Here is a 15202-nt window from a genome sequence, read left to right on the forward strand (position 1 = left end):
GGACACACTCACTGCTCACACTATCTCACCTGATGGCTTCCTGTACCATTACTCTTCAGATCACTATTATCCTATTTCAGCACTTGAAAAGAAGCTGTATCATGAAGCGAGTGACAAAAAACCACAGTCCAAAGGGGCAGAGAAGTCACATTGTGCAATACAGGTCTACTTGTTGTTTTGACTGTTACAAGCAGGAGAACTTCAACCTGTTTACACTTTCATCAAGGTACATAAATCTGGAGGAATGTTGTGAAGAATTTATATTAACATTTGACAGAAAACTACTGAAAGCTACGTTGTTTCAGAGAAAGAGAGGGAAGAATGTAAGAGACTCTCAGACATTACTTAACCTAAAGAACAATCTCTCCTTACCTTCAGCAAGCTCTGCCTGGACACCGAGTTCTTCTTGTCTTGCAGATTCTCCAGCAGCTGCTGAAGTTCCCTTACCCTCTTCTGTTCTCTCTTCATTGGTGTTTTCCTTCTCCTTTTCTGGTCTTTTCTTTTCACTCTCTGGTTTGGCCTCTTTTTTGACTGGTCGAATGTTGCCAGGAGAAGGAGGACGTGCCTGAGCAGAAGAAACTTTGGAGGAACCAGGTGGGGAAGTGATCTGCTTGGGTGTGCCAGGCAAAAAAGGCAAAGACTTCGATGCATGCCTGTGTAACCACAAAGAGTGACAATCACTATCAGACACGTTCTGCTGGACACCACCTACGTATCACCTCTACATCTACAATCACTAAGAGTAAAACAACTTCTTTATTTCTCCACTATCAAGCAGGACTGCTGGAGCAAGCGATTGGCTTTCATATGCAAAACGCTTCTCTTTGCAACTCCAGATGTGTAAGCACTGAGCCCAGTCAAGAGGGAAGAAACCAGGTAACAACTTCTTCCTCCTCCTCCTTCCACAAAGCAGCAGTAATATTTTTCTAAGACACAGGACTGTCTCGTCTTTGTTGCAAAGAGAAAACATCTGCATCACCAGGTAAGATTGCACTGTTTCACATTTAATTAATAGGACAATCACAGCTGCCTAAAGCTCCACCTCCAGCTAAGCATGTATTTGGCTTACCAAACTGGAGAGGGAGCTGGTGATCTAGCTTTGGGGTTGGAAGAAAAATGACCTCCTTTAAAGCTGGTTGAGAAGCTGGATGAGAAATGGTCTCTCTCCTTTTCTTTTTTGTCAGTCTACAGTTCAGCAAACAAAAAGACAAAGTCAAGCCAGAGTTCACACGGCTAAAGAAAGCAAAGCAAGCTCAGTTAAGGATGAGGGGCTGGGGGGCTGAGAAAATGCAGCGCCGGGTCAGTAGCTTCTCCAGCCTGTTTAACAAGTTCATTAATACAGCTCCTGTAATCGGCCACCATCTTTGTCAGTAAAGACACATTTTACAAGAATGCTGCTTAATCGTGCTCTCTACTGTCCTGAGATGAGTGGGCCTGATTTGCAGAGGTTTATTTTTTACCCAGGTGAAAAACTACCGTGTATGGTTTGATCTTTGCCGGCTGCCACACAGCACCTCCCGCTGCTCCCACACACCCTGCGTTTCAGTTGAAGAAAAAGCAAAACACCCACCCTCCCCAGAGCTCACACGCAGTCATGGTCCCTATATAGAACAAACTTTCTGCTTTCAGGCTTATATATGAAGACCACAGATGGCCTTTAAGACCTCAAGCATGGTATAACCATTAGCCTATTCTCTTTCACTTGGATGATTCCACAGCACATACTTTGTTGCCATTGACTCTTACACTGGGTAGCAATTTCCTTTTTTCCTTCTTTATTTCTCACCTCAGGATTTTGTTTTTTTCAATATTTCTCTTACAGCTCTGTTTTGTAGTAACAGAACTAGTGGAGTAAAGGAATATATCAGAATTTAAGCAATTACATTCTTCCTCCATTTAACTGTAGATGAAAAAATTCAGGGTTTTGGAATAATGAGCTCAGACTCTGTGAGTCTGAAGAACGGGAATGCTGGAGAGTACACACAGCTGCCACTCCACCAACATGATGCAGAGGGGTTGCTACTCACCCCCTTCTCTGGGGCTTAAGCACAAGCCCCACAGCATGCAATGTCACGCTGCCTTAGCGCATCAGTAGCTGAGAGCTCTGCAATGCTCAACTCCTGAACCAAAAACCAAGTTAACAACTGGAAACAACTTCATGAGCACATAAACCCTTTGTTTATCTTCATAAATCCAAGGGAGGGGGGTTTGGTCATTGTGGTTAAAATCAGGATTTTAAATTGACAAACACATTGCCTAATATTGGCAATAATGCTCTCGATCCTCAAGTCATTACTCAAGAGTAATTAGTTAGCTCTTTGGCATTATTATTTACCAGACATCTACTGATGAATATGATGATAATCACTTGAGTTATCAAAGCACAGACAGCCAGAATAAACACATTACAATGAAGAACTTTTGCTCCCTAGCAGTAACTCTGTATGCTGGATCTACTTCATTAGCCTCAAAAATACCACACAGGCTGCTGAAAACATTTATTAACTCCTTCATTTTGTATTAACAAAGTTTTTATAGTATCTCCTTTACTAAAATGGATCAAATTTTCTATTTTTTAATTGGGGGGTGTGGGGTGGGGAATGAGCCCAACACCGAAACACAAAGACCCTACATGAAACCCTACCTAACTCACAATGAAAAAGACCCAAGAGGTGCTAAACAGATTGCCCTGGAGATTGCAATGCACTGTGCACATACACATGAGATTTCTCTACAGATACATCCCAATGCTGTGCTTTAACTTAAACGCCAATACACTACCACATGTCTGAAAGATTACATACTGGCTGTGATTCACGCGGCTTTCGTTAACACTACTTCCAACACAGACGTCATTAGCAGCACTGCCTCTTGAAATTTTGCCCATCAGGGCAAATGAAAATGCAAGCACCTCTTACACAATCATTTGAAGAGATGAGTTCACTCTTCCCACACTGAAACAAACCCAGGCTGTGGAGTACAAGGAAAAATGTAACTGCTCACATTCAGCAAACGATCTCCAACTGGAGCTGGCTGCATCCCGTTGGCTTGGAGCACAGTCCCCATGGATTCAGTCAGCCTGTACCACACTGTATGATTCTCCCTGAAAGCTCAGATCGGTCACAGTACCGCTACCAAAGCATTCAGAATGAGCGATGACCCATGGGAAGCCTCGCTTACAAACCGTGCTCCTAAGCCAACCTCTTCCCTCTCAACAAGGAAAAGGTTATTAGCCCGGTATCCTAAGAAAGTCACGCTGAACTGACAGTGTTCTGTGTGCTTATATACCCAGACACATGTGAGTGTATGCCTTCCCCCTCTCTTTATCCCAGAACCTCAGCTGAATTTCTGCAGGCTTCAGAAGCTCTATAGGCTTTCTAAAAACAGGCTGCTAGGAAAACAAAACCAGATTCCCACTGAGGGAAAAGCTGCAACACCTCAGAAGGCAGCAAAAAGTCCACCTGAGAAGAGGGCACACTCTCTGACTGCCTCTGTGCCTCCTGAGAAGCTAAGGCAGCCACTCTGCAAACACGCTGTTTTTCCATGCAGACTCTTTGGTGGATAATCAGGCTGTAACACCACAAAGTATCATCTCAGTTAAAACCCAGCCAACTATGAAACAAATCGGAGGGGGTGGGGAGAGGAGGCTCAGACTCAGTCAAGTACCCTTGCAACGATTCCTGTTCTAACAAGCAGCGTTGGCATGGCATGAGGCACTAGCTTACCGACAACTGGCATGCTTACCCCAGCGTGATGTGTTGTTCTCCTACGGCCAACAGCATCAGTAGAGGCATAGAGTTTTGCTCGGTCTCCTGGATTCCTACAGTTCATGGCCTTGTAGGACAGAGGACTGATGGGGCTGCAAGATGCTGAACGGGGACAAATGGGGATAACTACGGTGTTGGTTGGTTTTGTTATTTATTAGTTTTAATTACAGAGCAGCATTGGAGAGTTGAGAAAGGAAAGCCAGCAGGAACAGAAACAACCGAAAAAGACAGAAAAGAAAGAAGGTGTTAATACACAGAGGAATAAGTCAGAACCATCATTTGATACATTAGCTTGGCCACACATATAGTAATGATTACAAGTTCCCTAGGCACTCAGGTCCTCTTCCATTTGTAAACTATTTCTTTTAAATAAATTCAGAAATATGCCAGGGAACTGGGTAGTCAAAAATAACAACGATGTTAAGTTTTCATACAACTGGTGGTTCTGAAAAAGCAGCAGACACAATGACTGGTCTGACTAGCTAGTTTAGTATATGCATTGACATGAGTTTTAATTACATTCTGGATAGAAAGCAATCAAACTAAAATCAGAATGCCTATTAATTGGTCTTGGAAGTAGAGGAAAATAAAAGGAGACATACACACAAAGATCAATAAACAGTAACAATACAAAACAGTTTCACCTGGGAAAACCAAAGTTGCTCTCTACAATTTCTAGCAAATGATATGTTTGTTTTTCAGGAATATTTGAAAACCATCAATTTAAGAACTTTTATTATTTCTTGATAAATAAAAATAAATAAATTATTTAAAAATAAATAAATAAACTTGGAAATGAATATCTAAGTAAGCAGGATGGCAGTTTTTGCTGGCTTCCACAAGGACAAAGGTTATTACCAAAAGACCTGCCGGTGGCAGTTTACCAGATACACAGTCCTCTGATTTTGTATTCAAAGAGAATTATAACACTGCTAAATGTATCTGGGGATCTTCTTCACAAAGTATTCTTGGAATTTCTCTTGATTTAACTGAAGTAGAAGCCTGGGGAAAACTCTTTTTATTACAGCACAGTTTTATCTCTCTGCTCCTGTTTGTTTTTCATTGTCATTTAATATAGTCTCAGCATAATTATTATTCAGCACGTTACTTGTAGAAAAAGTAGGGCTTCTATATGGTATCTTCCCTACACACTTTTTTTTTTGTTTGCAGGAGACAATTATATCCTCAGTTTCCTTGGTAAAAAAACCTAACACTTCTTGCCTGCAGATCCCTCTCTGAGCACACTTGGAAGAATGCAGTTCCACATACAGTTAATTCTCCCAGTCTTACAATAGCACAGCTGCTGTTACAGGAAGAGCTCACAGACTTAACAGTACTAACGCCACAAAGTTGCCTGCACTGAGAGATTACCTTTAGGAATAAAGAGAGTCTCCTGTAAGTGTGACAGCAATGGCACTCATGCTTGCCTTATCACTTATAGGAGTTTAAGTTTAATGAGGTATTATAAGGTGACTGAGTTAATAAAAATAAATAAAAATTGAGAAACAAGAAGGGGAGTTGCTTGCAGGGTTTTTTTGGGGGGGGGGTTGACTGTATCTAAACCAGATAGGAAGCGGTGGCACAACGTATGTTTTAAACAGTTGATAATGTATGTTGTTCCCACCCTCTGTGAATCAATTCTCTTGCTGCGTGCTGATTACCTGAAGTTACCACCGAGGATGACATCATACATATTAAAAGGCAAGCAGTTCATTTTCATTTATGATGTTGCCAAACAAGGCTTTAGGAAGAAGCACTCCCAGTGAATCCTGTACCAACAAGATTACAGCTATTCAGAGGAGCTTTTGGAGTTATTTTAAACATGTTTTGGTTTTGGAGGGTTATTTAAAAAGATCCAGGCGTACTCTTATGATGGATATCCCTAATAGTTCACTTAAAATTTAAGGGCATGAATCCAGATTTAATTTGATTTTGATCTTTTGCGTTGTAATTTATCTTTACAGCCAAAGGGCAGGGTAATTTTCTAGGGAATAATGACAGGCTGGGATGAGCAGAGTGCTCGGAGCACCGCTGTGAGCCATTACCACCACCTGATCATTAATCTCCAGGAAGCGTCCCGCATGAAGGACCTGCAGTTATTGCTCCTAGAGAATAATACCTGTAAAACAATGAGCAGATGGATTATTCTTCTGGGTGGTACAGTTCCAGTTAGCACCAGGAAGGCTTTTCAGGGAATTATCTCAGACTGATGACTGACAAATCAGTCATTTCTCGTATTCGTTGTCTTTCTCTCTATTCTGCTCAGTCTAGAGTTTACTGTGCAGTATAAACAACAGCAGTTACAAAAAATAAAAATCTTCAAGCTTGCTTCAGTAAAGCAACCACTTAGAAAACTGACACTGCTTTCTCAACACTTTGCTAATGAAGAGCTGAATTTCCAATATCCTGCTTGGAAGATGACATTAAGTATTCATTTTACAAACTGTTGTTTTTCAAGAGTGAAAATGAATTATGTACTTGTTAATTCCACTGTTTGCAGAATAACATCCAGGCGTTTTGCTCCTACAGTGCCACCCCTGTGGAAGTGTACTGCAGCTTAATTAGTCATAAGAGTTCTTAAATGAAAGCTTCTTTAAAAGTAATCTTAGTAGATCTCTATTCCTTCTTACCTTCTACGTCCTTTAATTAGACTAAAAATCCTGTCCATTTCAGACAGGAAAGACCTGCCCAGCCTTGAGCATTCAGCATGTGCAGCAACATACTATTGTAATGGTAAAGCCCCCAGAGCAGGATCATAAAACATCCTATGATTAAAGAAGAGGCGGCTGTCACCTGTCTAAAACATGTGATAAGCAAGTATGCCCTGCTCATCTTTGCAATACAGTTTTGCTTGGGCTGTAAGTTGTAATATTTTCACAGTTCTGCATGTTAATTTTCCCCCCAGTAAGTACATCAGACAACTGTTCTGGGCTGGGCAAAGAACTTTACAATAATTAAACTTCACTAATACACCACATTTCATTTCACATCTGTTAAATCCACTGCAACCTAGACTTAATTTTTTAGAAGTCTAACTTGTTCCATGTGGGAAATGCCCTGATAGAGTGTGAGATTAATCTTTGCATCAAGCAGCTTACAGCCTTAGCAGTGGGTGTGCGGAACCAGCTCTTTACAACATTGTGCAGGTTTCCCTAAACAGCCATGGACAGCATGACGTTGCTGCCCTGAGTGTGCTGTATTCATTTATTGCATAGATGAAGAGGTAAGAGGAATTAAGAAAGAGGTGGTGGGAGAATGAGAAAGGGGCACAGCAAACAACCATACAAACGAGCTTTCATGCTGTTATGCAATGTAACATTCAAGCAGGGGATGCTACCACATAATTAGATCTAAGTTTTACAACATCCCACAGGGAATCTGGAAAAATAAGGGGCTGAGCCATGGGTCTTCTGTTCTTAGAGGTTTACCTGCATCTCCAGACAATGCAGCTGTGCTTTTACTTCGTGCCAGGAATGAGTGAGTGGGCGTCAGGAGCCTGCTAACGATGCTGCTCTCCCATGGACTGAGCTGCAGGCGGCGAGCTGAACAGTGCAGCACACAAGCAAGATGTTAGATCAAACACTTCACAAATTAACTACCTGTTGCAGAAGCATTAGTATTACCTCCTCACTACTACATACCATGAAAACCTTGAAATAGTCCTTCTGAGATCAGAGACATGCACTCATTCAGTGTTTTGCATTTAATTCATACTACATTTTAGCAGAGGAATTCCTATAGGAACATACGTATCTGAACATTTAATCTGTGTTGCTGCCTGTGGCATTATGGCAACTTGTTATCAAATTAATACTGGTATTTTGCACATACACCACATTCCCTATTAGGAATGACAGGATAACTTCTGTACTGGGACACCAGTTGCCACTCCTCAATACAGACTTTGACAGATGTCTGTATCACAGTGTCTTTCTACAGGTAAGGTACACAGTTACGAAAAAGACCAATCACTAAAACACCTTCCAAAGCCTGCCAGCCTAGCTAGAAAACACAAAGAAGGTTGCTTACTACCACAAAATTGTGTCAAAGGAAGAGATTTTATCAAAGCATTGCAAAAGGATACGATGCACCTCAACTGTGCATACCAAGCTCAGCAGCTACAGTTGTCTCAGTAATATGTAAAGCCACAGAACACAGTAAGAATATCTGATCATTAATTCTCTGTCAAAAAAAATCCTGCTAGTGATAATTTTCAGTTTACAACAGTAATAAAAGCCAACTTTTTTGCATTGTTCGTCTGCTTTGAAAACACACTACACCTGATCTGGCTGCTATCACTCCCTTGCCTTGCTTTTCCCTATATTGTCTGGTGCAAATTTAGTTAGTCAATATATTAATTTTGCCTTGTAGAAGTTCTTCTTTTGTTTCAAATTTAAATGCTATTGGTGAAATAGTCACCAAAAGAGCCCAATAAATTACTTCTGAAATTGAACTAGACGTTTCTTTGATACTCAGATGCAACAAATGGTATTGCAATGAGCATCACAACACAAAATGTTCAACTAGTTCCCACAGCAGTTCATTATAACAAGCTTAGCAATAATCTTGATGTAGCATGCAAAATCAGGTCTTCTAATATCTCAGCATTCATTGGCCTTAGTTTGGTGTTTATAGCAACACCACTGCAGCTTGAATTTATGAGGTTCTGTCTCTAAAACGTTTATTGAAGTGACTGGCTGTAATAAACTTGAGATTAATTTGCATTTTTAAAGGCAGAGATCCATCACTTTTAACAGCCATAAACTCTGAATCTGTCTTTAATCTACTCCACGCTGAGCCCCATGAAAAGAGGGGCCGATCTCAATCTCATCCTATGAAAACATAATTGCCTAATCTGCCCTCAGTGCTGTTTTTCACTTCTCAAATTGCTCCCCTAAATTCTGCTAACTCAATAAGGGGCATTACTATAGAAATATAGGACTCTCAAACACAGCATGTTCTCTGGGTAAGTGTCCTTACACAATGTACTACCGCCACAGCTCTTTGTGATTAATGGTTCCGTTCTGCATTGGTACAGATTATAGAGAGACACAAAATACCCTACTGAGACCTCCATTACAGCACAGACATTATCATTAAGTTTGTAATTTAACAATGAAGAAAAATCACAGAGCTACCATTAAACTGGATGCAATAATGGTAAAATCTTTGCTGCCTTTCTTCTCTGGGCCCCATGTTCAGTGTGATCACTGCTTGAAGCTACTGTTGCAAGACAACAGATTCTTTTTTGTGGTCTCAGGCTTTACTAGGTGAGGCTCACAGGCACTAATATGGATGAATCTGGAGAAACTCTTCTACCATAAGTTTGAACACAAAGATCATACAGCTTCAGAAGGCAATCCCTGAAATTTTAGGCCAAGAAATCAGTACTATATATACTGCCAACTTCTTTGAGTTCATCTGTACAGCTGCAAACAGCTGGTAAGTAAAGGTCACCACGTAAGATGGCAAGCAGCAGACATCACATGTGAAACCCCAGAGATGAAGTAGCCTCAAGAGGACACAGGTAAGAGGCCAATGAGTTAGAACAAACTGCCACATCTTACCTATCCCGTGTCACTTGCCCTAAAGATGAGTTTAGTTTCATTCTCTTTTCTCTTTGCCCCTAACACAGGGAAGCTTTGCGTCCACATCGCTTACTGAAAGCAATTGTGTGCTCCTGGCATCCAGCTAACAGCACTGAGGCAGAGTGTGGGAGCGAACTAGCTGATATGCACCTACAGTAAGGTAACAGAGACCAACAAAACCTCTCTTCCCCATTTAAGTAACAAGCCTGATTCAGAGGCGTCAAAATAATTTTAGCCAGGAGCTTGGAGTGAAGCCTTCCTAAATCTCTGAAATGGGTTTAGATCAGAGTTCATTTAAATACATCTTGTCTTTGTGGATCAGAAACCATCACATACTGAATTTTCCAAACACACAGCTTCCTGAAAGCATCATATCTGACCCTTCCAATACATATTCTAACAGTCACTGACATCACCAGTAACCTAGAACAGCTAAATAAACTTTTGCCCAAGCCCAAGAGTGTTAAAACCGCAATGCACTGAACAACTTAACTTCGATGTCCAACTCATACTGAAGCAAAGTGGATACAAAACAAAAAGGATCCTATAATAAGATACACTTTAAGACAATGAGGTCAGAGGGTTCTTTATTAATTGTTTTTAACAACTTAGGTTTGTTTGTTTTTTTTTTCAAAATGTGTCCTTCAAACCATCTGAAAGACAAGGGGAAATGGTATTTTTTGTTCTTGTGCTGCCTTAGGTTATCACTCTTAGGGCTGTTTGCTCCTTCTTTCCACACAGGAAGTACATTTGTCATAGGGTAGCTGGTGCAAGCAGGTTAGTTTAAGCAGATTAAAGATCTTTATAGTCTAACTCGTAACTGAAAAACACACAAAGTCCCAGGGAGCTGGCAACAGGAAATTGATTACAATCATCTGTATTTGTCTTCAGGATATACCAACTCAACTCTGGAAAGTTGTCTTAGCAGCAGCAGAATAAATTGCAAGTAAGTAAACAGCAGCATCTGATTAGTTCTAGGAACAGATGGGAGACGGGGATTGAATGGGTCTCCTGGTGAGCACCACAAAGAAGACTCTCACTGGTAACAGTGGTGTTTCCTCATACAGCACCACAAACATGGTAAGGAGTAGGTAGGGGACAACTACTCTATGCTTAAATTCTCCTTCAACAGTCCCTGAATTTCTTCTACAAAAGCACCAGATAAAGTGATACAATGGCTGAGACCATCACCTGTTAGAAAGAAAGAGTACTCCAGAGAGGAAGAGGAACACAACTATGGTGCAAATGTTGCTTTTCAAAACTAAGAAAGTGTGTAACACAGCCTCACCTTTAGCATTATCAGCTTGCTACATTTCTACATTTCCTTAAAGAGCAGCTACCCAAATTTATTGGTCAACAGCAGCTTTCTCTACTTGACTGTGTGTTCACTGAGACATGTGCCACTAACATAAAAGCATCATGAGCAGCCTGTTCCAGCTGCCCGATTGTAAAATTGTGATAAAGAGCTATATTGCAACACTACACCTAAAAAGGGATTAACCAGTCTTTTATTCAATTACTTAGTGAAAAATTTTACCTTTTGCTGGGAAAAAAAATAAAATCCTGTCCTTCAAATTGTAAAAAAGTGCTGCTTAGCAGAAGACATGTTCTTGATGACAGCTATAAGCCACTTAGGGTAAGCTTATCATCCTCATCTCCAGCTCTCTGTTTTGCAGGTAGGAGAATGCACTACAGCCAAAGCGTGACCGGTGCCCTTTGGAAGGTGAAGTGGGGAGCAGACAGAGCCTTCCCTTTAAGCATTTGCCTTAAGATGCTGAGGTTGTTGGAGAGACCAGTGGCACTTCTCCAGACACATGCTCACCTAGATTCAGGTGTAGGGCTTTGCACAAGAAAGACGGTATTTAGTGTTTGAATTTGCTTTCTGTCTTGGAGTCTGTGAGAGAAATAAGAGTCTTTTGAAGAGCTCTGTGCTGTTCTGATGAAAATGCCAAGCAAAGAATGCTTCAACATTTAAAAATTCTGACATATGGCCATCACTTCCATATTCTCTCACTTTCTCTACCACTAGACTGCTTGCTATTCAGTCTAGCTGCTCCTGAATTTGATGAGTTACGAGCCATAAAAGAGACAATCCTTCATATTTAATGCCTGCTGCTCTTCCCCCACCAAGATCCCTCCTCAAACAAGCACACCCTGGCAAAGAATAGCAACCATCTGGAAAAAAATATATACACACACCTGAAAAGCTAATAAAATGCACACTGACGGGATTCCAATATTTAGAGCAAAACACTGCTGGATTTTTGGAATAGATAATTTCCTAATATAATGCCATATTTTTCACAAGTCACCAGACTACAATAGGTCAGCCCACTAGGATTAACATGGCTCATCAAATCAACCAGATACACACATACCAACATACACATAACACATGGTACTTTGTTAAGACACACAAATGATGACATCTATCAATCAGTTTTGCAACACTAACAAAATTCCATTTAAAAAACTGTTTTTTAAAACATGCACTGATCTGGATTGAAGTGGGACAGAACTTCTCATTCTCAGTAGAGGACAAAAAAATCCCCACCAAGTACTTTTCTGTAAAGCTCTTTGTACCAGTTATACAAGAGACATTCTTTCATAAAACTCCTTTAAGCTCAATGCTTCAATCTTATAAATCCTCAGAACAGAGGCAGCAATTCAGCTGTATTAATTTTTAAAAGCTTGGTGGTTTATCATTTGTGCAGAGTTGTAAACATCAAAAACATACACTGAAATAAAGCAACCTTTGAAAAGTAACTGGACACAAAAAGTCAATAAACAGACCATATGAAAAACACCCATACGTCTTCAGTAAAAATAATTTTTAAAATGGAAATAAAATAAGGCTTGAAAGCTTCATGCAACATGTTCTTAGACATTCAAGAACTACTACCAAAGGAGGAAGGAAAACAAAATAATGACAAAATGGCCTAATGCAAATAAAAGGTCACACATGATTGCATGCACTATGGAGTGATGTATTCTTTCAATAGTAGTACCTCATTTACTAAAAACCTGACAGAAGCACTGCTTTTATCATTTGCTGAAGTAAGATTGTTTAGGTAAGTTCTCTTGTTTTAAGCAAAAACCCAAGAATTATGTATTTCTTTGCACAGGAAAAAGTGTTCAATCATTTATGTTTCACATTTCAAGTCTTTTCACTCCCAACTTAGATGAAGTACAGAAAATTACTTCAGAAGCTTGTTTTATGTGCCATGTAATAATACATCAATATAGAACATTCTTTCTTGCTCTTTTTTTCTTTGAAACTGTACCTCTGTCTGGAGAATTTAGTAATGTTGCAGATGAGGAGGAGAGCCGCTTGTTAATGACTGGATCAACATGTTTCGAAAGGTTCATTGTTGAAACAGACCGCCTGTCTGGATCTAAAATAAATGGAGATAATGCTAATTGACAGCCCGCATGCAGTAGTGCAAGTTCCTAGCTCACTAGTGGGAGGAGGAAAACATGACTAGGTCACTCCTGCTCTACCACAAGAACTTTCAAAACAGAACGGACTTCGCAGCAGACATTGTACAGGTGACTCAAAGACTGGGCACAAAAGCATTTAAGTTTCAAAAGTCTAAAATACTCTGTTCATTGATTATCATTCAATCAGGCTGCAATCCAAGGACTAAATGGAGGGCCTAAGTGGATGCTTCAGGGAAGGAATAGAAAAGCTTCAGGGAAGGAATAGAAAAGCTTCAGGGAATGACTAATATGCTTGGAAATGTGAGGTTGCTCATAAAAAACCCCAAACCCTTAGCACCTAAATAGAAGTTGACATTTGTCAGGGCACTGTTACTAGACTGAAGGTCAATATCATGCTAATAAATGTTGAAAGATTAAGGGAAGACTAGTGTAACAAGGGAAGCAAGGGTAAGCACAAAAGGAATTAAAAGATTTAGTTAAAAATCCTGTTGTTATGTGTAAATGCTACATTTGCCACCACAGGGCTATTTTCTACCAGCTGCGAATGAAGTTGTAGTTAGTCAATCCAAAAGAGCACACAGCTTAGCAGATGAAGAAAATGAGTCTCTCTGGAAGGCTAGAGACAGCTTGTAATGCACATGCATGGCACAGAATACCAAAGGGGTTTATTTTGCTTTTGGATTCTGTATACATTAGAGCAGGATTACATCGTTTGCCAGTGCAACTGCTGCAGAGTCAGAATCTGCACCCTACTGAAGGGGCGAGAGTTATTTAAAGATTACAGATCCCACACACTTTGTATGTCATGTGAAGGTTGCTAGCAATGGCAGAACAGGAAGGAGCTAAACAGGCCAGCTATATGCTGTTCTCTAACAAACAAGAATCAGCCCAAAGAGCTACCTGCATCAACTACGTGTCCTCCATTGGAAGCTTCCATTTGGAAATCTGACACTTGGAATACGGTGGGAGAGTCAGTTCTCCTTTTGCTTCTATTTTATCATGTGCTGAACCTCAGTACAACTCAGCAAAGCATCCAACCACGCTGAAGTGCAAGGAGGCTTAATGTGTGCCTAGAGGCTCTGCTGGTTAGTATTATGTGTGTTTGAAAAAATAAGCCCACATACTGTTTTGGAAGCAGATACAAACTCAGGACTCTGACAGCATTAAGGAGGATGTTGCTAAGATATTATGTGCAATTGTTTGACAAGCATATCAACATTGTATGCACCTGTTCTGACCCAGTGGATTAAAGTGTACTCACTGTGTACAAAAGGATTTCCACAGGCATACAGTGCATGAAGAATACCTTTACTCTCACCAGATCTACAAATTACAACTGGAATATATAACTGAACTACAACTAGTAGAGGGGAAATATTTGCTCTCTGGCAAATCTTAGAATGATTCAGGGTATAGAACCAGCAAATTTGGTACTGGAAGGGGGAGTTTTAAAACTAGAAATCTAAATGATATGGCTAAGAACAAGACCTCTGCAGGCTGGCAAGATTAACCCCATAGATCTAAGGGGTATACAGAAAAGTGCTGTGTGAGAGGCAGTACAGAGACAGGATACTCAGGCTTCATGTATCGCAGATCTGTCAGAACAGTATTTGTGGAAATGGGACGGTGTTTTAGATCTTGTATCTAATCTACAGCTTAGAAAACGTGTGCCAATACAGCCAAAAGATTTCTACATCTGGCATAAAGAACATACTGCATAAAACAGATTTCTGAAGATGACAAATAACTATATGAATCCTATAAAGGTAGTATAGGCCAAATGAAATCCAGTCAATTGCCTAGACGACTGCTGGTTTCTTTGTTCTAAGCAAAACCAACCAACCCACCCCCACAAAAAAACCCCAAACCAACCAGCCAACCAACAAAACCCACAAAACACAACCAAACCCCCCAAAAAACCCAAACAAAAAAATTCAAATACCAGTCAGAGCAGCTGGTTACAAGTGGAAAATAATTGTAAATCCCATGTATGTGTAGCATGCCTAGAGGGGTTTTGAAAAGACCAAAGTATTCAAATTGGGTGTCCTTGAATTCCAGCAGATCAAATATTATGCTTCATGTCAGTGAATTGTGCCAAGTCTTTAGAGTCAGCCAGTAGTAACTCTCCATAGTAAAAAGAAACAATAATGAAAAGATCTGGTACTAACAAACAGTTCTAATCTATCAGCATGATGTTAAGCATGCATTGCAACTACATGAGGGTGGTTTAGTTACTGATGATCTCGCTTCCGGAGAACTAGCTATGGGTAAAAGGATCAACAAACCACAGCAATTATGTACCAGGTTTTCTAGCACCACCCAGAGATCTGAAGTGGTGCTCCAGGCCTGCTAAATCGAGAAAGGTGAATGATGATTCAAAAAAATAACCTAGGGACAGAACGCAAG

The 15202-nt window shown here is 40.3% G+C and overlaps 1 protein-coding gene across 1 annotated transcript in view; it reads right to left on the minus strand.

Annotated features, from left to right (window-relative positions):
* The window catches only part of MAP7 (microtubule associated protein 7), a gene marked incomplete at both ends in the record, with an annotated part of 104723 nt that overhangs the window by 16785 nt on the left and 72736 nt on the right, over window positions 1–15202 (minus strand). Inside the window, 6 exons of the mRNA XM_084261037.1 lie at window positions 373–653; window positions 1070–1185; window positions 3745–3893; window positions 7196–7309; window positions 12640–12750; window positions 15098–15184. Coding sequence (XP_084117163.1) covers window positions 373–653; window positions 1070–1185; window positions 3745–3893; window positions 7196–7309; window positions 12640–12750; window positions 15098–15184 — 858 coding nt within the window. The remainder of the gene's footprint in view (window positions 1–372; window positions 654–1069; window positions 1186–3744; window positions 3894–7195; window positions 7310–12639; window positions 12751–15097; window positions 15185–15202) is intronic.

The sequence above is a fragment of the Gallinula chloropus genome, assembly GCF_964237585.1.
Source record: "Gallinula chloropus genome assembly, chromosome: 3".
In the NCBI taxonomy this organism is placed as follows: domain Eukaryota; kingdom Metazoa; phylum Chordata; class Aves; order Gruiformes; family Rallidae; genus Gallinula; species Gallinula chloropus.